This window comes from Paramormyrops kingsleyae, chromosome 8 (genome assembly GCF_048594095.1).
Source record: "Paramormyrops kingsleyae isolate MSU_618 chromosome 8, PKINGS_0.4, whole genome shotgun sequence".
NCBI classification, from domain to species: domain Eukaryota; kingdom Metazoa; phylum Chordata; class Actinopteri; order Osteoglossiformes; family Mormyridae; genus Paramormyrops; species Paramormyrops kingsleyae.
In genome coordinates, this window is record NC_132804.1 from 22,012,292 (window position 1) to 22,037,607 (window position 25,316).

Consider the following 25,316-nt stretch of genomic DNA (forward strand, 5'->3'; position numbering starts at 1 on the left):
GCCACTCGCCGCTTAATTTCATGCAACTGTAGCAGTGCTGCTGCTTCTTGCAGTTACAAGTCACGTCCACCAGGGGATCTATTTATCATAGGGACACAACCTGTCTGCTGCTTGTAGACAGAAATGTAACCGCAGTCTTGGTAGTAGGTGGGGAAAACTTCATTGCAAGGATTTTGCTATCAAATGATATGAAAAGGGAGCCAGCTCTTAACCATATTGCTCAACTTTACATAAATTAATGCTTGACAATAAGATTCTATGTAAGCAATGGAAAGAGCAATAAAACAGCATGCATGATCAGTGTGGATGGTGCGGAAACCTTGCATGCAGACCTTGCAATCAAAACCTTTAAAATTTAGAAGGCCTCAAGGGAACGTGCAGAACATTCTGGAACAAAACACGAGAGAAGCCCTTCCAGACAACGAGTGTAAATCAAACGGGCCCCAGTGCCAGTCAACTGACAGGCCGAGAGACAGGGTCTGATAAAAGGGCATAGCTACACACACACGGTTTATAAATAAATGCCCACAACTTACCCGATGTACAGTGAGGGCAGAGGATAGCATTACTAACACACTCCACATGTGGCATACGAACACCATGTGACTAAAAGGAACATCTCACATCAGTCTCAAAAAGAACAAAACTTCTCAGCTTCACAGCTCCAGGGAGCTGTCATTAGAATTAAATTTTACTTTATTTCAGCACTATTTGGACAAGCAGACCATCAGAAATGACGCCACAGCACAAGCTGTTCTCACTCACTCTAGCGGCTCCCCGACGGAGGGAACCTCAGATTGTTCACTGATGCAGTGGTTAGTATTACAGAATCCCAGAATTATGCCAAAAATATATTACAGATATTACACCCTTTATTTAGAAAGTTCCATGATGTTCATGTTAAATAACTAAGAGAGAATTTTAATCATAGCCATATGTTAATACATAAAACTATATACATAAAAAAACAAAAATTCTACATTTAGATATTTTGTGGGCATTAGTTCGAATATCATCTGTAAACATTATATTAGTTTTTTTTCCATCGATACATTGTTCATTATATTGTTATTAATACCTAATGGTACTCTGTAAAGATATTCAGCAATTAGTTTCATGGATGCTGAACCTGGGCAGGTGGCGTTATCTAACGCTAATCAGAGAGTATGAAGATGGCCAGCAGAAGGGCAGGGATTCGAACGCCCACGTCTTCTTTCAAGCTTCATTTGTGTTCTACATTTTGAAAAGTAAGAAAAAATATATCATGAAAGAGGGTCAAAATGACTGTCCCTCTCTGCAGACCACAAACCTGGGCATGTCTGCTCCCCACCCAAAGGAAGGATTCAGATAGGTTGTGTGGGATTCAGAAAGACTGACTTGGCTATTCAGTGCTGGATTCACAGTATGCCTCCACCGCTCCCTGACCCAGAGCAAAAGCCCCCCCAATGCTGGGTTTAGTGATCAAGGAACCCGGGCATAGGGAAGGGGCGTGCAAAGGCCTCCACGCGCTGCCGCAGGTCGGCGATCCTGGCCACCGTTTCGGGCTCCTCCAGCAAGTAGGACCTGAACTCCTGCAGCTTCGCTGAAGGGGAGAAGACATGGGAGCTTTTCAGGCTTCTGAGTGACGTACAGCTCTTCACCTGCACCGTGATTCCTGTGCCGTGTCCTCTAACGTCTTTTTAAAGTGCCGATTCATCAAACCTAGAAGCATAACTTTGCACAGTGTTCAAACGACTAGTGCGTCGTTAATTTATGAGCGACCATTACTGTTACACTCATGACTTTTGAACAGATGTTTTCGCCCACTGAGTGACCTGCTCCCCTGGACTGGAGCTTCCAGGTCTTCTTTGAAGCTCACATCACCTACCCCAACCCCAACTATCTCTTCCACTTACTGGTCTTCTTCTTCACATCCAGGGCAATCTTGAACCCCTCGTCCATGAATTCCACCACTTTCTCAAAGTCCGCCTCCTTGAACTGTCTGGAGGTCAGGGCAGGTGCTCCTAGCAAGCAGAGGGGTAGCCAGGTTAGGAAAAATACCAAAATGAAGCACTACCCACAAAACGATGCCATCCCAGAGATCCTCCTGTACCTAGCCTGAGACCCCCAGGTGTGAGGGCGCTCTTGTCGCCGGGGCAGGTGTTCTTGTTGGCGGTGATTGACACCAGCTCCAGCACTCGCTCAGCCCGAGCCCCATCCATGCCCTGAGGCCGCAGGTCCACCAGGACCAGGTGATTGTCAGTGCCCCCTGCAAAGACAGAGAACAATGACCAGGACACCATTCAGATGCCACTCTTAAGGTGTTCCTCAGGAAGAGCTCCACACGATGGGCCTAAAAGGGGCTTGCCCTGTGGTCACTTTGGTTATGGAGACTCACCTGACACCAGAGTGTACCCTCTCTTCAGAAGTGCACTTGCCATGGCCTTTGCGTTGTGCATGACTTGGGCTATGTACTCCTTAAACATTGGCGTTGTCGCCTGAAGTCAAAAATGACAAAAAATTGATGATTACCAGAAGACTGAGGACACATTATATCTTCTGGCTGACTTGAGAATGCCTGGGCATCCCCCAGAATGAGTCTATGTTCTTGGGCAAAGGTTTGGTGTGGCCTGCTCAGCATGCCGCTACCATGGCCACAACCAGATTAAAAAACCAGAAGATGGATGGATGGATGGATGGATGAATGATTGTTGACCTGGTGTAGGCGGACCTATGCTGCTGAATTAGGTTTGGGCGATTATACCCATAATACCAATGTGTTATCGTGGTACGTCGGGCATACCATGATATTTTGAAATCTTGGTGAAAAAAATACTATATTGCGGTGGTGATACCCCACGTTGTGTCTTGGGGGGAAATGTCTGGAAAAAATCCTGGAACTACCAGAAATTATCATCAAAATACCATTTACCGCGGTATAATGCCAGGACATTATAAGGGCATAAAAAATTGGATATCGCCAAGTCGACCCTGAAGATTCCACAATACGCGGCACCATGTTTAGGCCGTGGCCCAGGCGTGGTTCATGGCTGAACGTCCGGCCAACATCCATCAGGATCCCGCCACTGCCGGATCACGACAGCGCGGTCATTTCTTGGACCTTGATATGAAAGCACCGATCAGCTTGCCTCTGACGGCTGTCCCTGGATGGCTCAGCTGAACACCATCCCACAGATGGATCGAGTCCAAGGGCAGCACAGAGCCATAATGAATGGCAGCACCACCGTCGTGACGAGGGAGGAAAGTACAACGGAAAAATGTATCTCGCTCTGTAAGTACCACTGAGGCTCTCGCAGAAAACGTAAATGCTGACACTCATGATCTGACGAACTGACTTTACTCATGTTCTGAAAACAAGTCTATTATAGAAAAGGCAGAGGGTTCAGTATATAAGCAAGAAATATGTGCGATTGTGTGAACTGGACCCATGCTGGATGCACACATATTTCTATATTCCCCAGTTATGTCTCTGATCTCATTTAGAGCATAATAACCGATCATAAATTGGGTACAGTTACAGTTCATACTATCACACTCAGATGAAGTGATAAAGTTACTATATATGTAAGAAGATACCACCACAAATCCTGACCTGGCTTTGTTTTTAATCTGCAAATTCGACAGTCACTTCAAAGCACCTCCAGCTTCCTCCACCAAAGGTGAACGAGCAGCAGAAACAGACGAAGGATGTTGCACGGCAGCACATGCAGGTGTGGCTTATTAATGACAACTTAATATGTGCTAAACTGGTTAGTAAATGACTGAAAATATATATTAAGCAATTAAAAGCGGCAAAACATTTTTACAGTAATTTGCAATTCTATCTGAATATAAGTGTTATCATTAATGTCTAATATTGCAGGCCCCCTCGCACCCCCCCGTGCTTCACGCCTTCACAGTAACAGCACCTGCGCAACGAGGTGGGGGGTGTGAACTGACCTGTCGGAGGGCGATGGCCACCGCGGCGATGGCGTGATTGTGGGGCCCCCCCTGCAGGGAGGGGAAGACTGAGAAGTTGACCCTGTCTTCCAGGTCGTAGTGGAGCTCTCTGCCCTTCTTATCGACTGAGCGCACCCCCTTCCGGAAGAAGATCAGGCCAGCTCTGGGAAGCAGAACCAGCGGTAAGTCCTCCGCAATTTCAGGCAAATGCGGAAAGTCAGAGCCGATAACGGGCTACGTCAACATGTACGGCAGAAATGCTGCATTTCTATACACACATGGGATTATATTATGAAGTAGAAAAGCAGCAAAGCCAATTGAACAGGATATTCTCCCGATGTCCGCACCCCCAGCCGTAACACGTCAGCAAAGCATCTCATTTATATTTACGTGTTTCTTAAACAATACTCCATTTGCCAGACATGTTGGTCTGCATGGGTACTTCTGCTTGCTTGACTGCAGTATAAGTAGTACTGCTTTTATATTTTGTTTTTCACTATATCATGATTAAGATAAAGATTGACTTTACTGATTCCAGGGGCAAATCCTAGTGCCTGCAGCAGCGAGAACGTAGTGCACTGACGAACATACATACAGCGCCCAACAGAGTCTCCTCACACTGCAAGCAAGTGCATGTGGCACAAGCACGGATTTAAAAAGTATAAAGTACACATATAGATTATCCTGTTCAAAACATTGTGGCATTACATTAATAAATTACAGACTAATTACTGGTAAATGAATGAGAATAATACAGATGGCACTGGATTTGTATTATTACAAAGATGGGTTTGTTCCTGTCTGCGCACTTTATGTACCTCACCACTGTATAATCCTCTGCTCATCTTGATGGATGCCCAAAAGATGCCCAGGAATGGCCACCCCTACACATGAATGGTACCTTCCCGTTCACCCACCTGGCCCCCCTGAGCGACTTGTGTGTGGTGGTGGTGACCAGGTCCGCGTGGTCAAAGGGGGAGGGGATGGCGTCGGCGGCAACGAGGCCGCTGATGTGGGCCATGTCGGCCAGCAGGTAGGCATTGAGCTCCGTGCACAGCTGCAGCGGGGGGGTGGGGGGGTGGCGAGAAAACAATTTATACAGACAGAAAGGCAGAGAGATCTTCCTGGGTATCCCAAGAGGTTCATTAGGCTTCCCCCGAGGCAGAGAGACCGTAACAGAGAAGTCCGAGTGTAAAGTCTCTGAAGCATAAAACTGCATAGTCAGTGCATTACAGCCATAATATCGCATCAGACACTCCCTAAACAGTGTGATCCAACAGAAAGAGTGGGGGCAAGGGACAGCTTAAACGATTCTGAACATTTACGAGGCAGAACCAGGACTTCTGATCGTGCAGGAACAAATGGGATTTTTGAGACTGAGCGGGCAGATTATCTGGTCATTACCTATAAATACTAAGATAAAATCGCAATATGGAAATGTCTACAATTATCGCGCTTTGAGATTTAAAGACATTTTGTGGTCAACGTCAAGCCAAGCATAGCACATACTGAACAGGGCAGTCAGGTAGACTCAAACAAGAGTGATTGCTTGAAGCAGACATTCTGGAACTTTCCATTTACGTGCAATACTTCAGAATACGGGGAGGGGGGGGGGGAGTATAATTTTTTTCAAAGGGACTTCAATTTATTTTGCCCCAGAGTGACGTGACTCACTACATGATAAAGTAGGTCTGGTCAAACCCTTTGACAAACTGCTCATGAGATGTCGTTGACACTCAGCTCAAGCAACCTTGGGTCTGTTGTTTGATTTTAACTCTGGCTATGCGTTTACGACAAAAAAAAAAAAAAACACGACAAGGACAAATGTCAGAGTTACAAACCTACCATTTGCTCTCCAAATACCCAGAGTTGAGGAAACCCTGCTTGTAAAGTCATTGATTAGCACTGGTGCACCATCAGAAAGCTTTTACATCCATTCTTACCATATTCCCATCCCCATGTAAGGGAAGCCATTGTTTCACTTTGCACACGTGTGTCAAGAAAGGAACCTTAAACCAGACATTTTCCTTCATTTTCTCACCAGCCAAACTTCAGGAGCGCTTTTCCAAACATTTTCTAAATCTTCTGCATGTGAAAATTAGCCAGGGCTGTGACTAATCATACCTGAGAAGAGGATACACAGTCTCACCCTACAGAAAACAAATCACCAGTGGGAGAAACTAGTTGTCAATTAAGTGCTGGGGAGCAGAGCGGCTCTGAATGGCGGGAGCCCAACTTCAGAGGCAGCCGTGAAAGTTTTTAACCACGATCTGCTGCACACAAATACCCAGCCCCTTCAAAGGCAGATAATTCAACCTCAAGCAGGGTGACCTGACAATGGAAATGGCTAAAATATATCATTTGCATTAAAAAGTCTGTCCTGCTTCCAATATTTAAAAAGTTTTGCAAACGACGTTTGAGGGAATATTTTATAATTCTGTCACCACATATAAACAATTTAAACAAAAATAAAATGTATGTTAACAAAAAAAACAAGTGCATGCCTAACAATAATCCATCTATAACTTACCTACTAACCTAATCTAAAAAAGACTGAACTATTTGATGAATAAGTTACTAATAGTTAACTAACACTAGCAAGTTGATTCAGTTTTTTTGGGGAAGGGTGAAGAACTCATGATATTAAAAAGTTAAACCAGTTCAGTTAAATCAACCATGTTTAATTTTCAGGTCTTGAAAAGTTGTTAAGTGCTCAAAATCATCATTAATTTAAGACAAAATCTTCAGAAGTCAAGTTTGCTGTTCAATTACTTTGGCCATGTAAGTTAAATGTGCCAGTTTTAAGAGCTATTGTTCATTTTAAAGATCACATTTCCTACTCCAGATCTTGTTAATTTCCCATTAAGTTACAATATCTGTTAGCTGGCTGTGGTCCAACGAAAAGTTCTGCATTTACAAGCCTGAAAACAAATCATTTACACCCAAGGTATCAAAATAAATAAATAAATAATGCAACATTGGCTATTAAGTTCATTTCGTAACATGTCTTCAATGCAACCAAGAATCACAGCCAGAAATTATGGCAATTATTTGGGAACATTCCAGCTTCCAACAGACGATAAACCTGTATTTCAGGTCCTTGTTAAATGGCAACTCTGGGAGAGCAGATGTAAGCAAACCTTCGAGTTACGCATTTCCCGCAATGTGTTTTGCAGTGACAATTTTAGTGTGAAAATCAAGGAAGGAACAGAACAACACTGAGAAAGAGGGAGCAGCTGCTGGATGCAGTGAGAGCAAGAGAGAGAAGGGAAGAGAGCGAGCGCAAGTGCAGGGGGCAGCAGAAGAGGAGGAGGACGACTCGCCAGGGCGGGAGGAAGAGCAGAGGGCGAGGGGCGGAGCCACCTTCTTCATGCGTGCGTAGTCGATGAGCCGGGCGTAGGCGCTGGTGCCGGCGATGACCAGCTTGGGGCGGAATAGGCGGGCGGTAATCTCCATCTGGTCATAGTCGATGAGACCCGTTTTGGGCTGAGGGATGGACAGAAGCAGGCTGTCAGAACGGACGGTGTGTGGCTCAGAGGGTTAGGATGCAGTGCCTGTGATCAGAAGGTTGCCAGTCCCAGGGTGAGAAGAGTGATTTCACCATGGGGCTCCTGAGTAAAGCCCATAACCTACCGTAGCTGTTACAGAGAGCCTGGATGGTCACATGGATGCATTATTACACAGATATGACAAAATGAACAGTAGGCATCAGCTTGGAAATGCATTTACCAGAAGACACAATCTGCATTTCAGCTTCCTTTTCTCAGTTTATTTTCTCCCACTCGGAATGTGGGAACTATGTAACACAATGGAAAAAACACTAATAAACCAGCACAGCTTGGGGGGGGGGGGGTGGACTGAGACTGAGACTGGTATGTGCTAATTTTTCCCCCAAAGCCCATGTATCCACTGACACTTCGCTGGAGCAGAAATCTTTATTTAGACAGGCAAATAATCTCCCATCTCTGGAGTGTGTCTCGGGAGTGCCGCTCACTCCATCAAGGCGCTCATTCCGAGGACAGAGTGCCGGGCTCGGCCTGTCGATTTCCCATTATCTCTCCCGCTGCGGGAGACGGCCGGCCCATCAATCACCACCCATGAGCAGCTGGACGCGGAGAGCAGCACCAGGAAGGGGGTGTGGGGGGCGGGGTGGTGGCAGGGGGGGCATTGATCAAAAAAAAAAATAAAGTGACCTCAGAGCCTAGAACAACACCGATCACCGGGCGGAAGCGGCGACGAGCTGCCGGGGACAGGCACCCCGCACGCGTGACGTCACAGGAGGAGGGGGTACTCACGTTCAGCTTGTAGGGCATGGACTCGAAGTAGATGGAGGTGGCGGAGATCCGCTTCACGTCAGACATGTAGCCGTGAGTCAGGCTGCGAACATGTGTGAACACTCATCACTATCATTCGGGTTAGAGTGAGCGGCATATCACACTGAAACGCACGAGGGAAACGCCATTTCTCACAGTCTCTGATATTCAATGGTGATTAGCTTTTAAAAAAAAAAAAGTGGTACCATGTGACCTATGACCCATCTACGGGTACCCTTAAGGGCCAAAGCAGACGGGGGCGGAGCGAGGCGACGGCCAGGTGGATACTGACTGTCCTCCGTCGGGCAGGTCCAGCCCCATGAGGCGGTCGTGCGGCTGCAGCACGGAGGTGTAGGCGGCGAAGTTGGCCGGCGACCCGGAGTACGGCTGCACGTTGACGCCCCAGACTGCCGGGTCCAGGCCGAACGCCTCCAGGGCCCGTTTCTGACACAGCAGCTCGATCTGGTCCACCACCTCCGCGCCACCATAGTACCTGTGCAAGGGGACATGATCCAAACAGAGCTCCTTGTGCCTGGGATGTGTTTCTGTGGTGCAGTGAGCCCAGGGGGTCACAGCCCTGGCTGGGGTCCATCGGACATGCAACCAATGCGTCACTCAGCACTGGGTCGTCTCCTGACAAGACAAACTCCATCTGCAGGCCCTAAAGAAGCAGTCCCACAGCCAGCCCCTAGGAGGCGGCCTTGTTTACCTGGGGCTTCTGGGGAGTTCTGCCCCCCCATTACTGCAGTGTCCCAAACAAGCATGAACCTAAACTGCATAAAACACCTACAAACATTTCTTAAACCCCAGGAAGAAATGTAAAATCTGCGAAGCCATCCACGGTTTCTATTTAAAATCTCCGCAGAACTATTTTGCGTGAAAAATAAGGCATGCATTTATTTATCTAGCAGATGGTTTTACCCAAAGCAACATACATATCTGAGAAAGCAGGGCCAGCCGGTCCCAGGAGCAACTAGGGTCTAAGGGTCTTTTTCAGGGGCTTAATGGTGAAATCAACCCTGGGATTTGAACCGGCAACCTTCCGGTCACAGGCGCAGCACCTTGACCTGCTGAGCCACTACTCATGTTAATAAAAAGATTCTGGCCTAAAAGCATTAAACCTGGAGTGCTGCCTGACCACAGTAGCTGAGAATAGCTTTACAGACACAGTCAATCTTTATACACTTCATATTAACGCCCAGTGCAGGATTTCTGGGAAATCTCACGGCTGCTTAAAGCCACCCGGCAGTATCTACAGAGGGGCCCTTCAGCCCCCCCCCACCCCCGACACGTTTCCGTGGCAGCTTTCTTCAGGTGCAGACGGGCTCCCTTCAGCATTAAAAAGGCATTTTTATCCGTAATTCTCCAGCGGAGGGGGAACTGTGTTTAAGGTAAACGTGTAAATGCTGTTTGCCACCCTGATGCCGGCACTCTCTCTAAGAGGACAACTCTGTGTGGGCCTCCATAGAAGTCACACAGCCACTGGCTACACCCTCCGGGTTTGCTGCTGTCAGTGTGGACGTGCTGTGGGTAATGGGAAGCTGTTTCTCATCCACTGAAAACACTCTGAACATCCGGACGGACCTCACCTCTTCCCGGGATAGCCTTCCGAGTACTTGTTGTTCAGGCACGACCCCAGGGCCTCGAGGGCGGCTTGGCTGCAGAAATTCTGTCACGTGGATAGTGGGGTAGGGCACGGCGGGGTGGGGGGGGGACAGCGGTCAGGTGCCTGGGAGTTAATGCTGGGGGACCGAACCGGCAGAACTCGCGGTGTAAAAATGGAGACGGGCACAGCGACAGCTTTATCGCTCACGTTTATAGGAAAACAATGACCTGCCCTATGAACCGTAACTGGATCCATGGCAGCCCACGGAAATGAGAGGTGAGCAGATAACCAAAGGTCTTGGGGGTGGGTGGTGGATCTATGCCCTCTGATACAGTTCTACACTCTATGCATGAAAGGTCTTTTCCAAGTGGATTTTCACATAAAGGGAGAACAGTGGCTCCTCTTAATTCCCCCCCCCCCCCCCCCAACACCCACCCACTCCCTAGCACTAGTTCTTAGAGAAAGTGCAGAGCTTCACTAAGGCTCTGTCACTGGCACGGGGGAGGATTGGAGGGGGGGAAGGGGGGGGGGGGGGGGGGAGTCAGTGAAGCAGGTAACATTTTCGCTCCTGCACTGGTCTACTAAGCTGGGACCTGAGCCGCATTAGAATTGGAAATCTGATCCGGGGAGTTTATTTTTTTCTGCTTTTTAATAAAAACGTTCAGAGAAGCCCATGGAGCAGACGTGGCTCTGTGCCCCCGTCTCACAGCCCCGGCCTCACGGCAGGCGCCACCCGCGATCAGCTCCAGACCCCGGCACTGCTGACCTCCGAGGCGATCAGCTCCAGACCCCGGCACTGCCTGTCCTTCTCCCTCCGGAGCAACTCCCACATCTCGGGGTCGTCCTGCGCCAGGCTCTCCTGTCCCGTCCACGGGCGTTCCGGTGGCGCCGCCTGCGAATGCTGGCCCCGCGCCCCAGGGCAGAGAGCTCTGGGGGCATGTCGGCACAGCGGCTGGGGGGCAGGAGGAAATAAAGCACACGTGACCCCGTGCCCTGGAACATTAGCTGAGTTTACACAATTAGCCCCAAACCAATAGGTCTTTTAAATACTGCGATAAATTTGCCTCAACTGGATTTTGTCAATTAAAATTAAACTATATTTTAATTTCGGAGCATGAATGATGACAGAAAAACCGAGATTCCACTAAACACCTGAAACCCATAATGTCGACACTTTAATAAATGTAATCATGTTATTGCCAAAAAAAAAATCAATAGCATCAATATGATGTATGGTAATGGTATTTCAAGGGCTTCTGACAGATCCTGCAAACTTCATTTTCAGGCTACTCTTCTTAGAAAGACAGAACAGAGAAAATGAAAAACTCTGGAAGACCCAAAACATTTTTCAGACAACTGCAGCTGGCTGAGTCAATGAGCAGAGAAGCAACATAGTTGACCAATAACCATCAAATGTTCAAGGTGGCTCAACACGGCAGTCAGTCCAAGAACATCCTTTTATTGCAATAAATGTCCATTAGATAACATTCACATATTCCCTCGCCAATAAAATTCAGATCTCAGAATACTTTATTGCCAGTGTGTGCAAACATACCAGAATAGGTTGTAGCTCAATGCCAAACACGAGGAACAGGACCATATTACAAGACATACTTCAGTGAAACACTTCACTGTGCAATACACATGAGAATAAAGAACACAACAGACATTTCACAGGAAATCAACAGTGCAAAAATGTCTTTGGACACATAAGTTGCAAGAGTCCCATGCAACCATGCAGAAATCCGTATTACACGCCGACTTAACCTGCCCCTGTTGAAAGGCGGCCCTGTATCCCATCGTGACCCTTGTGTTATCACCCCTCGCCAACCTACGGAGCGAATCCTTATCAGGACAGGCCACAAGCGGCCGGACTGATCATTATGTAATTTTTTATCGACTTCATTACAGCAAGAGAAAGAGCACTGCAAAGCATGCTGGGAATTGGGAATTTAAAAAAAAAAAAGTAGTATTAAGTACAGCTCTTTCACCAAGACCGAAACTGCTGAGCGAATGGAGCGTATTGCTGCAAAAACAAAAAGGTGCGACTTTGTGACCTTTCTGTACTTCTTAAAGCAGATGACTACAGCATTGTGACAAGAATACTGCCTGTTCTGTGTTTTCATAATTATACGAAACTGGAAAGTGCTCTAGAAGCTGCTGAAATCAAAATACATACAGACAATAATCTGAATGGAACCTGGGTGCCACCGTATTAAAACTACAGACTGGGTGTTGGGGTCCCTGTAATTACATACCATGCCATTCAGGGGCATGAATGACACCTTCACCCAGAGGAAGGTATCCCTAGTGGCTACACAAGGGGGTAAATATGAGTAGGGCACTGGGGGATTGAGGTCTCCACCCATTTAAGGGGTTCCACTGGCTGGTTTTCATTACGTAATTTATGCCCATGAAGGGCTCGACACAGACTGACTAACCCACTTAAATCACTAGTAGCAAACTAAGAACAGAAATTCCTTGCCATAATTATGACACGGTGATGCATAAGCGAAGCAGAGACACTGCACATGGGAACGCATCAAGAACATGGAGAATGCGGTCCGATTACGTGGCTTTATGGCGGACGTCGGAGAATTATGCCTGGCTAGGTTAGAGATGCCGAGTCACACTGCCCTTAGGAGTCCGTCCATGTCCCGCAGATGGATCTACGGTTTTCCCTTTGGCTGCGGGAGGGAGTAGGATGAGGGACCAATACAAGGACCGGATTGAACCGGGGCCAAAAAGACAGGCGGAACCGTCGATTAGCTCCCATCCCAAAGTAGAGAGCCCTCTGGCATGGCCGCCAGCGGAACCTCCAACGGTTAACGTGGGCTGGGGGCATCGTGTCCTTCTAGCCCCTGGTGAGCCTCAGACACTGGCACTTAGCTTGGCGAGGAGCCCTGCCTGTAATATGATTAAAAGAGGCTGTTTGCGACGTATCAATAATCACGCTGGCTGCTCAATTATGCCTCCATCAGCAGTCCTACGGGGAGCTCTGTGGGCGCTGGCCAACGGGAGAACACAAATTCAGCATTTCCACTTATCTAATCAAGGCCGTCCTGGCAGCATACGCAAGAACATCCTGTGGGGGCAGGAAGTCCACAGTGTCATGGTTACCAGCCCCGCCCACACTGCTGTAATTGGCCAAGAGGTCATTATAATAAAAAAAAAAATCAAAATCGGAACTTAGCTTCAAGAGTTCAATGTGAATTGCAACATCTACTTTATATGATCTTCGTGAATTAAAAATGCTGCAAACAAACACATAAGTAAAGCCCAATAACAAACAGAGATTCCCCCCTGTTGCTCTTAGTGCCATGTGTTCATAAATATGATGTACAACCTTAATTTAATAGCGTTATTAAAAGCCAATTAGCACACTGATGGGGAACAATTACGGGCTGCAGAATGGGAATCTAACGTCTTCAATGCGGTACTCTGCAGCAACTCTGCCCCTGGGAATCCCCCCACCCCAAAAAGCATTCAATCTTACAGGAGGGTGCCAAGGATAAAAACCATTTGAGAGAATCATCGGCCATTATAATGGGGTAAATAAACCACGAATTTGAATTATTTGGAGTTACATTATCAGCCAGTTCCAGTATGAAGAACACGACTATTATGCTAACCACTACAGATGATAAATGATAGGAGGGTCTGCAACTCACAGTAGGTGGGAATTACGACACACTGATTACTTGATCCCAATGGGAAGTGGGTGTATTTAGAGTGACGGTGCACGACAGCCAATCCGATGTGGTTTGGAGGCTTTTTCCCACACATCACTGCTACTGGTGTGGCTCCAAAACGAACAGCTGTTCAAAACTCAACACTCTTAGCAATGACCTCGACAGTTACTGAGGGATCACTCCTCCTGCAGAGTTCAGCTGAAATCTCATTAAAATTGGCCCTGCGTCAGCATTGTGCTACAATTAGATTAAACTTCTAGGGAATTAGGCTAAAATCACAGGCCTGGAGAAGGCAATGGAGATAGTACAGGTGTATGAGGATACCCTGAGGTTTGGCGTTTCCCACCTCCAGCCTCGATCGAATTCAGAAACATCATTTGGCTACTTCACAGTTCCATCTAGTAAAAAGTAAATTTCTAAACGAAGCCTGCAGTAGTCTGGAGGCACAAAAAAAAAACTGCAAGTTTCCTGAAATAAAGTCTTTAATCGTTAAAATGTTTTTCCCATTTATGATTCATAAATGTCGGATTTACAAAAGTGTCGATGGGGAAAGACGAGTAAGACTGCAGATTGACAGAGGTCCAAAAAGCTGGAGAGGGGGAAAAAAAAAAACTGTTCTAAAGTTTAAGCTCCTCTTAATCACAAATCAATAAAACATTTAGAAAATCAGTAAGCCATGTATCATTATAATAGGTACAATCTACAGTCAGACCAATATAATCGATGGAGTGCCACAAGGCTCTGAACATGGGCCAATAATCTTCAGAGTCAAAAACAGAATCTAGATTACTGCATAAATGCATTACATTTCTTTAAAAAAATGGTATAGAAGACACAAGATATCTTACAAAAAGCACTACTTTAAATTATGGAGTGGCCAGTCACTTGGCACAGAGAATAAATGCAGAGTTATTTACTTCTGAGTGAGGAAATGTATGTTACCGGTGCTATATGGGCCAAGTCAGAGATAAAAGCAGCCTTTTTCCAGGGAAGATATGGACATTTAAACAGATGCTGCTGTCTACATCTCAGGTGATGAAGCAGTCAGGAAATAATGACCGCACTCGGATATGCTGAGTGGATTTTAATTCCAAGGACATCATGCTGAAACCATAAAAAGCAGTAAAACCTCATGCAGAATAGCGTGCTCGATGCCGGTCGCCCTGACTGCGAAGAGGATACCACTATATTAGCGCAAGTTCAGTCAAGAGAGACAAGAATGATTTCTAGTCTGAAAGGGTTTGCAGTACCAGGATAGGCACTAAATCTCTTTGGTCTGAAACACAGACGACGGGGCCACAAATACCCAATCCTGTGGGGTGGGGCATGGGGGAGGAACACAAGGTCAAAAGCAACAACTGGCTCAGCCACAGAACACATTCAGGAGCAGGAGGCCTCAAATGGGGAGTGGTGGGAGAGTCTGAGTGGAACAAAGCGTTGTTTCACAGCAAGCGTCCCATCGTTCTTGGTGCGATTCCTGCCAGCAGCAGATGAGAACTGGCAATGCTTAAGCTAGACATCGTAAGAAGCAGGAAAGGCACGAGCTCGACCACACGGTGTCTTATGATGGACAGCGCCGCTGTCAGGATCTGAACCACAAGAAAACTAGACTGAAGTCTGCAGTTCACAGTGCAATTCCAAACCGTGAAGTCAGGGTATATATGTGCATTCAATATACTGTACATTCATGTCAGTATTTAGACGTCAATCCTAAGGCGTTCAAACTGACCTCTCTGACCTCCAAATGGCAAGGTGACCCCCCCTAAAGCTAAAATTATGGGTGGTTATATTTTCATTGAGGCGAGTTACACGGTCAGCCTATTACAAGGTAATTTCCCATTCTGACCCCTGACAAGTTTCCTTCCAATCTAAATATGTCAGTTAAATGGAAAATTGCCAAGTATCACATGTGCATGTGGTCTAAGAAATAGAAATATGCTAGTGAGCGGCTCCCTCCTGCCTTAGGAGCGGAGGCACCGGGCCGTGGACGGGCTGGCACACTAACAGCAGAGTCCGCGGCCGGCTGTCAGCTGGAGGAAGCTGTCCCAGAGCGGCAGGGCACGGGGAGACAGCGGCTCCCGCCTGAGCCACCGGGGGACGCCGTGCACAGCTAAATCACACGGGTCATTTACTGCTGACGGGAACTGTCCTCTGCTGTCTGCGCTTCCCGGGGGGGATATCGAGGCCGACACGCGGTGCGCCGCATCTCTGCGGTCGGGGGTGGGGGGGGATAGCTTTCCAGCAGGGCAGACAGCTCTGCCACCCTGAAGGTGGCATCAGATCAGCACAAGCTCACCACGCACTTAGCGCTGAAGTGGGGCAGAGCCGGGAGGGAGGTGGCAGCCCCCCCACATCCCCCCCGGACACTCAGAGACTGCTGGCAGCTCTACAGGCCCCCAGTGCTTCACACGGACAAGAGAGAATATCTGGCTACTCAGCCCAGACAAAAAGATTTTTTTTGTGCGTGGGTGGTTCAGCGGATGAGGCCTCTGTGCCTGACATCGGAACATCACCAGATCAGATCCCGTTCATTGCTGGGCGCTTGAACAAGGTCCTTAACCCTCCAAAATGCTCCAGATTAGTTAGATTATGGGCTATGTGAAAATAAGCATTCTGATGTACCTAATAAATTATTTTATTTCACAAGGATTAGGCTCATTCAGCTGCTGATTTTGGTGACAGGCAAGGTCTCACACACAAATGCACGCACACTCACACAGCATGTATGCATACACACACACACACACACACACACACACACACACACACACAGCATGTATGCATGCATACACACACACACACACACACGCACACAGCATGTATGCATGCATACACACACACACACAGCATGTATGCATACACATACACACACACGCACACAGCATGTATGCATGCATACACACAAACACACACTCACACAAGCACATGCCCACACACAGAGTTTTAAATCTTTGTCATCTTCTCCTTCCCAAAGAGGACCCAGCTTTAAAGGTGACTCCTGTCCATTGGCCTCATGAACGACAAGAATCACAGAGGAGATAAAAATAAATACATTTTTTTTTAAATAGTGGGAAAGATGTCAACAGGCCAGGACATCAGTCAGGCTGACAGCGGCTCCTTCTCTCTCTGTCTGTGACTAATAGAAGCGTGGCCATTACAAACAGGACTCTGCTCCGCTCCTTGACTTGATACTGAAAAACCTCCGGGGTGGAGGGCAGTCCCCACTCCGTGTAAACACACAAAGACAGACTCATAAAAGACTGGAGATCCGGGCCCCCTTGTGTACGTGGCCGTTTACGCTGCCGATGGTGTGTGCAGACATCACGCGGCGCTCCGGACTCGCCGCCGGCTGCCACTGAAGTGGCCACTGGAGGGCAGAGATGCTGAGTAATAACGGGGGTCACACCCATCATGCTAAAGCACTCCTGCACCACTCGCATGCCCTAACCTCACACTGCAGACCCAGAATACGTAATTAGGGGGTTTTACACTTTTCACAAGATAGCATGGTAGTATAACTGTAGAACTATTTTGATAAAGTGAGTTTTTCCATCCATCCATCCCTCCCTTGTGGATTTCTTGCCAAAATAAGAATTAAAAACACATTCATTCATTCATTCATCTATACAGCTAAATAAATGAAATTATGCACAATCACCTCAATGCTCCTACAGTGGCAGTCAAAAACTGGCAGCTGTCCAATCAGCATCTGGACCAAGCGATAAATAGCCTCCCATCCCATCCCAGCCCAGTTGGTGAACTGTATTGTGGACCTTGGCTTGGTTGTGTTTTGCTGATGGAATTTGATCCGCAGGGAAAAAGTGTTGGTGACCCCTGTTCTACTGGATAAGTGAGCTTGGAAACTGGATGGATAGAAAGTAGATGAATGGATGGATGGATAGATATGGATGTCTTTTGCTTACTAGACAAGCAGAAGACAAATATTTCAAACATTCTACACGAACAATAATGAAGAACACTGCACTGTGCTTCTGGAACCACATCAAATGTCCCTGTGGATTACTTTGAACAGTCCACCGTTATGAAGAGGCTGCGCGCTCGGGGCCGGGATGGGGGTTAGCAGGTGGGGGACGGGCTTGGGGATGGGGGGTAAGTGGCTGGGCAGGGAGGTGGGCACATCCCGTAGCTTTGAATCAACAGCTTCCTAATCTGAGGGTAATGACCTCGATCTGGGTGCAGTTTAAGGCCAAACAGTGAGAAGATAAACGCTGTAACACAGAAGGCGGCTCTTTAAAGCGCCCTGCTCCTGTGGAACATGCTGGAAGCATTTTTATCACTACAACATTTCCATAATAAAAAGAGCTGAAATACCAACAACTAATTAATACAGCCATTTATAACAAGAGACACTTATGATATGGGGAACATGCTGACTTCTTAATGAATGGATTTAATAACAGGAGTAACGTTGAGCTTTATGACCTCGTCCATCAGGTTTTGGCTTGATACACTAACGGCCAAATTAGCAGCATGGCTGTGAATCATGCCAAGTTTGTAAAGCAAGTAAAAAAAAACTGCTTTACACATAATCACTGGTACAGGTCACGGGTCACCTCCATGCCTAAACTGGTCTTCACAAGGGTTTTGGTGACTGGTCACTTAATCCTGGGTAAATCTTGTTAAGGTCAAGTTGATCTGACTTACCAAAATGATCACAATTATTTTCACCACTTACACAAGAATCGAATGAGGTCCAACTGCACCCAAGAATCTGTTAAAATGGCAGCTACGTTACCTGGGGACATTCACATTTAATCAGGTGAGCCGCATCGACCACGAGAGACACCAGAAGCACCAGTACATGACAAGCAGTCATTTTTGGGGGTCTGGATGGAGTCACCGATCGGCTCCCGCTCGCCGTACCTGGCGGCGCCGTCACAACAGCGTACATCAAAAGTTCAGAAAGCGCCGGGTGATGCAACACCGCGGCTTCTCAGCACAGCCGTAAGCAAAGACCGCCGCTGGCAGTGGCCTATGGCGCCGGCCAACCAGAATCTCCAAAACTGCAAGATTACAAACGAGTTTAAGCTACCCATCACTACACAGGTATACCCTGCAAATTCGCGCTTAATCTGTAGTAGCATTTACACCAACACAGCAGCCCCCACCTGCAGGCATGGTGCCGGGAACTCATAGGATCACGCTTCACAAAAGATTCAGCAACAGAAGGGGTGGGGGAGTCATTTTTGATACATTTTGTATTATTACAGTTGAACTGTTGATTTATAAGATTCACATATTTCCTTCTTCCCCTTTCCACCGTTTCATGTACCCTTCTATTCTGTATAAATGATTTAATAATGGGCTGCCACACACTCTTGTCAAGTGACTTGGAGTGGCACTTTTGTGAAAGGCACTATATAAAAAAATAAACTGAATTGAATAATCTACATGTTGACTGGCCTATTCTGTAAGATGAATTTAATTGTACTTTGAGGAAGTGTGGGATGAAGGAGTTTGCATTACTAATACTCAGAGGTGGAGATTCCAGGTCCAGGGAGTACAAATCCAGACCAAGATTTTGTTTCAACCAACCAGTTGAGTTCTCTGTGACTCTGACTCTTTATGCTCAACTGGTTGGTCTGGATTTGTACTCCCTGGACCTGGAATCTCCACCTCTGAGTATTAGTAATGCAAACTCTGTGAATCCTCCTCCACCCCACTGTGAACATATTGAACACACACAAACACACAGGAGATGCAAGATAAGAAATAATTTCCTAACAAAATTAACTAGATAAAGTTATAATTACGTAGCTACCATAGTGACAAGGCATGAAAGGGCAGTTTTACCAAGTAGTTCACAGGTTTCCACCTTTTCTGAGGCTGCTACATCTCATTGGGAATGCCTGTCTGGTCTTCCACCTCCTATAAAACACCCACACCATCCCCTTACAAACTGGGCTTCCTGGTGCCACCAGTGGAGGATTTAAATAACAACACTAAATGCCAGTTCTGGTCTATATGTCAGCAAGGCCTCCTCTGAACCCCTAGACTTACCACGCTCTCCTCATCCTCCTCCACAGCGTGAGAAACCTTCATGGCTACTTCTGCACTGTTCTGTCACCCAGCTTCACTGTGCACCGGCTCCATCGAAGAATATTGATTCGTTTCAACAACTTGACAGGTGAGCCACCTAATTAAAAGCTCTATCCTTCGATATATTGAGCACCAAAATTTAGAGTCCATCTAATGTTTAACATCCCAGTCATCACAGAAATTTTCCGAACAGAATCAAATTTATAAAATCCCACATCACTCACGATGGTGGAAAGTCAACGGCATTACTAGTGAGCAGAGGCAACAAATAGTATTACTAGAACAAGACCATGGAGATGAGTCAGATTACAGAAGGTTAGTGGAGGACTCTGTCATGAGATGCCAGAACAACCTTCATGTCAACACCAGCAAAATAAAGGAGCTGGTGGTGGATTTCCAGTGTACCAAGGAGCCCCAGAGACCATTCACCACCCAGTGGGAGGAAGCGGAGGTGGGACAAGTACTTGGTGGTCCTCCTGAACAGCGGACTGGAGTGGGCGGACAACACGGTGGTGCTGTAAAAGAAAATCCAGAGCAGACTCAACTTTCAGAAGAGACTCAGGGCTTTTGATGTGTACAGCAAGCGGTGGAAGACATTTTCCATAGTGGCCGGCGTACTCTACGCTGTGGTTTACTGCGGAGTCAAGATTAGTTCAGGTGATGCCAAATTCCTGAACAATCTCATCAGGAAAACCAGATCCAACACAGGACTGACCCAAAACCCTCTTAAGGCACTTTCAGGGGGAAGAAAAAAAAAAAAAAAAAAAAAAAAAAAAGAGAGAAGGCATCAAACATGGAGAACATCATGAACTATTCTGCCCATCCGTTCATTCTACCATCCACCTAAGAAGCACTACTGAGGATCATCTCTCCCTGCTACCGTCATGCCCCCCCCCCCCCCGACATATATGCCCCCACCACATCCATAGAACACTCCTGGACAGCAAAGTACCTCCCGCTACGTATCCATTTATGACTATGCACATTACAAATACACCATTCCTAATTTATATTCCCTCAGTGACCCATTTTTTCATTTGTACAACCATGCTGCACTACACATATTGTCTCATACTTTGTCTTGTTCTTTTACTATACATACATAACTGTGTATTTCATCATCCATTCCGGCTGTATGTAACTGAATTTCCCTTTAGGATCAATAATGTATATCTGGGTATCCATCAATCTAATAATAATATATCCCTCTCCTTGGATCCCTATTTGGCTACCACAGAGCACAACAAAACAAGACCCCTACTTGTTGAAAGGAATCTCTGAAGGATTCCATAGTTAAGAGAAGGGATATCTGGATTAGTAAAACAGTGATATGCTCGCTCATCAGATCATGGGCCAACAAAACGCATGGTGCTGCCTCAAGAAGTCTAAGGACTAACGAGTGCACGTCAGGTTACTGTCAGCCCTGAGTCATGCCTGATTAGGAACCACATGTCCAAAATCGAGCTTCCTCCTGAAAAGGCACTAAATGGTAGGGCTGTTTAATCTGGGAGCGAATTTTGCATGGGTGACCAGTCGCGCAGCATAGCAAAAGAAGCCTACAAACAGGCAGTTATTCTTTAATATCAGCATCCAGGTTGGACTGGCCTTGGACCTCCTATGCAGATGAGGTCAGAGGTTCACGCCGAATTGTCAAGCCTGCCTGCCAGACACCTAGAGAAGAGCAAAACGGGTTTGTGGGGGGGGGGGGGGGTGTGGACCAAGGCTGTTTATCTCATTGGATCAGCTGAGCTATGATCTTTGACCCCTCCAAGGCAACTAAATCGGCTGCGTGAATGAGTACGTGCCAGCGGGACTGATGAAAGCACATAGGTGAGGAGAGGAGGGGGTACAGATTCCACATGAACTACGCGCCTACCGGCAAGTGCGCGACACACTCCCTGTCGGTATTAATATATAGAAGCTATTTTACGCATTTCACACCATTCTGCACTGTGACAACGGACACATCTAAAGCATAGTCTGCGGACAGGAGCATAGCATCTTTCAAAAGCTGTGAAACTTCATTGCAAGCGATTACCCCACACTAACTGAGACCACAAAGGAATAAACCTGTCTGGAAAGACAGATCAAGGACACACACTGCCCCCCCCCCACTCATGCAATTTTAAATTACATTACACAGCATGCTGAACTGATTACCTCTAAGGAGTATGCAAACACGCCAGCCAATTACATTCCATGGGCACCACAACAAGGTCGGCTGCAGCCTGTGTGTTTGTGAAGTGCAGTGACTCTCATCAGCATCTGACGGCTTCGCTTTTCTGTTTATACAGTCAAGCGTCACTTAATGAAGAGGATGCATTCTGAGAAATATGCTGTCAGGTGATTTCGTCATTGTGCAACGTTGCACAACATCTTAGAGTGTGCTCACATAAATCTTATTGGCAAAGCCTAGGCACCAAGGCTATACGGGATAGCATAAATAACGATAAAATGGATAGTGAATATATAAACCAGTAACAGCTGTTTATTACCGTTATAGATTATTATGTTCTGTACATAATTGTGTGTGATATACTTTCATATGACTGGTAGTACAGGATGCTTATTTAGGGGGTAATGTGGGGCACAGCGGGTTAAGCCTCTATGCCTGTGATCAGAAGGTTGCCGGTTTGAGCCTAGCCTCAGGGGAATGGCCATATCTGTGGGTCCTTAACACCAACCCATATATTACCTGGTAGTTCCCATGGAAAGTTTCCAACTTGGAATACTTCCAAAATTCCCCATCTTAACTTCCCATGGAACATAAAGTTTCTGTAAATTTACCACCCCTATGCAACCGCTGGCAATAATCTATCAAGGGGATCTCCCCCCTCTGTAAAATTTACCATAGAGGACCGTAAAGTCCAGTGGCCTGTACTACAAAGCAGGGTTACCCCAACAAACCAGTAAACCAGCTTCGTAGTACAGACCCCAGGGCTGATTTTTTAATCCCAGTCCAGCCCTGCTTAACAAGATGAACCAACTCAGGTCACTGGTCAGCAGAATACCTAAACCCCTCATGGAACTGTAGATTATTTGCAGAACGTGGCTCCTTCTTGTGCAGCTCAGAATCACCTGACTAGATGACCTCTTCGAATTAATTTCTGCAAACATTTGTGGAACCGAACTCTGCAGACAGGAGGGAAAAAACACTCCGACTTCTGAAGGAATAATTATATTTTCGAGACGAATTAATGCAAGGCGTTATTCCGCAACTGACATTGTTTGCGATTTACGCTGGCACATAAACTGTGGGTTTATTACAATAGATTAGTACTTCTTTGTATTAAGCGCCAGGCGTACTTTGCCCTGGTATACACAAGTAATAATACACTTTATATTTTTGCTTGCCTATGTAGATTATTCTCGGAACAAACTACGTCAAATAGGCATGACTTACATACAGATTAACTATACTGACGATGTGCGCAAACTAACAATTTAGCCATTAATTAAAATGTAAACATGATGTAAATGTAAAAGAATAAATATTTCAAGACCCAGAAAATAATGTGTAAAACTGGCAGCATGAACCTGCCACATAAACACACACACATGATGAAACCTCCCAAACGCAATTGCATCATCTGCACACTGGACCCCCATTTACCTCCCACAATAAGTATATTGTTCGTTTCCTATACATTCTTAATGGGACAATATACTGCAGTGGCTACAAAGTTGGCCAACCACACAAGATACTTTTCTCGGTTAAAAAAAGGACAGGTTTGGAAGTTGCATGGGTTATGGGACATAGTGAGATAAATGGAGCTGGCAGATAGGACTGCACCGAGTCCGATATGAACGCCTTCGTCTGCAAAAAGGACCTCAGGAAAGTAGTTAAGAAGCTGCGAACTTGATACAAATCGCCCTGTTCATATGCATTGACAACCTAACTTGTGTATTCAGCAAATAACTACCAACCTATATTTATGAGGCCAGCAGTTGAATTTGTGGCACTAAAATTGAGAGGAAGCCTGTGTCACCTCGTTTGAACTCGTCGTTTGGATATATCGATTTAGTATCTAATATAAGGCACTAACGGTAATTATCTGCTTACTGAAAGTACAACCTGGTCTTCATTTTGTTCACAACATGCGGCTACTTAGCATGTGCATCTGTGCGAATGGCCATATTTACCAACTATCTACTAATCTGGGTCTGCAGAAATGCGTGGAAACGCAAATGAAAATGCCGATACTTACCCGTACAAGTTGTCGTAACGTTAATGACAGCATGCCGTCAGGTACGAAGAAGCGACAGAATCAAGGCAAGTTGTGAACGTAAAAAAGAAACTGCTCAACGTGGAAAACCAGATTATTCAGGAACTACCGGGCACATGCAGTGTCGCGCAAGGTTACATGGGATATGTAGTTTTAAAAACCAACATTTGGGCGCTAGTTAATATTTGTGCCACATATATGTGCCTTATATTTAAGTGACCATATAAAGGGTACATTTTGTTATATGGAGACCACCCACACGCTATAAGATCGTCTCAGGGAATAGAAAATTAAGCACCTGAAATGTTAAAGTATAAAATCCTCTGAATATTAGGACGTTTTAAAGTTAAAATAGTGCATTCCGCATTTGTGTATGGAGTTCACATATTCTCCCGTGATTATTAGAGTTTCCGCTGCATACAAAGTTAGGAAACTAGACTGACTGGCATCTGTAAATTGCCCCTATAGTATTCGATTATGTGTGCATGTGTGTGTGCCCCATGATGGGCGCCATCCCATCCAACTGTACTGCAGGCATGTGCGGCGTGCTCCCCGTTATCTGATCCAAGTGTTTGGAAAATGCATGGCTGGAAGAAAAATAACATTTACTAACGTTCACTTCCGTAAATGGCACGTTGAATATGTCTACACTGTGTGCCCTACTAATGTATGATATTTTGGAGGAAAAAAATACGACCTGAAATTTGCAGGTTTTAATACAGATAATGTTAAGCTTATTACTCGGATGATGGCATTTTCTGCCCAGTCGATTATTTTAATTAACCAGCTCAGTGCTGGGACGCAGCGAAGATAAGATCCTTTACAATACCTGTTTGTTCGCTACTAATACCGGAGTACTGTAGAAGAAAATACCAAATAATAGTATTTAATATTAACTTTAATATTTAATCCTCTTAAACTAAAGAACGTCACCTGATCTCAGAACAATGTGTCTTAACTGAAATAAACGTTATTAGACATCTAGTTTGACAATATACACCTGCAGGCCTAACAAGCCATCCTCAACATTATACAGCAATAAATAGCTGTATCTGTGGTCAGCGGCGTATTCAAACCTGATAAATATGTAGCACAATATTTAATCTATATATGTATAACTTTTTAAACCACCTGTACAAACCGAAGGAATGCAATAGACGATAACCGATAAATATAAAATACAACACCATTTATTTTCCTTTGCTTGCATAGGCCTATGTTTTACAGAATTATTTTCCTGACTCTTTTAAATCATTTATTCTTATTAATGTATTTTTTGCACTACAAAAGTGCAGCTTGCTAACACTGGCACAAAGGAAAATGTTTTCTGCCGGTGAGTATAAGACAAAACTGAACAGAAAAGCACGATTCTGTCGTAGCTGAGCAATAAGATCATTCACAGTTCAAAAGATAGGGATGTCGTCTTTATGAGTTTTTTTTTTTTGTGTGTTTCATTTTAAATTATGCCAAGTTTTGAAAT

The 25,316-nt window shown here is 45.8% G+C and overlaps 1 protein-coding gene across 2 annotated transcripts; it reads right to left on the reverse strand.

Moving 5' to 3' along the window:
- Positions 1-678: 678 nt before the first annotated feature.
- Positions 679-24,369, reverse strand: shmt2 (serine hydroxymethyltransferase 2 (mitochondrial)). Of its 2 annotated transcripts, XM_072715472.1 has the most exons (13): positions 23,819-24,369; positions 19,572-20,125; positions 10,625-10,810; positions 9,842-9,921; positions 8,545-8,745; positions 8,235-8,316; positions 7,303-7,425; positions 4,857-4,996; positions 3,940-4,102; positions 2,378-2,477; positions 2,093-2,248; positions 1,896-2,003; positions 679-1,582 (listed from the first exon to the last, which is right to left on the reverse strand). In XM_072715472.1, exons 2-13 carry the CDS (start codon positions 19,611-19,613, stop codon positions 1,455-1,457), a joined length of 1,509 nt encoding a protein of 502 aa, XP_072571573.1. In that variant the 5' UTR covers positions 19,614-20,125; positions 23,819-24,369; the 3' UTR covers positions 679-1,454. The 2 variants fall into 2 exon arrangements, with proteins under 2 accessions (XP_072571573.1, XP_023651235.1); XM_023795467.2 differs by lacking the exon at positions 19,572-20,125 and having other exon boundaries at positions 23,819-24,367.
- Between the last annotated feature and the right edge of the window lie 947 nt (positions 24,370-25,316).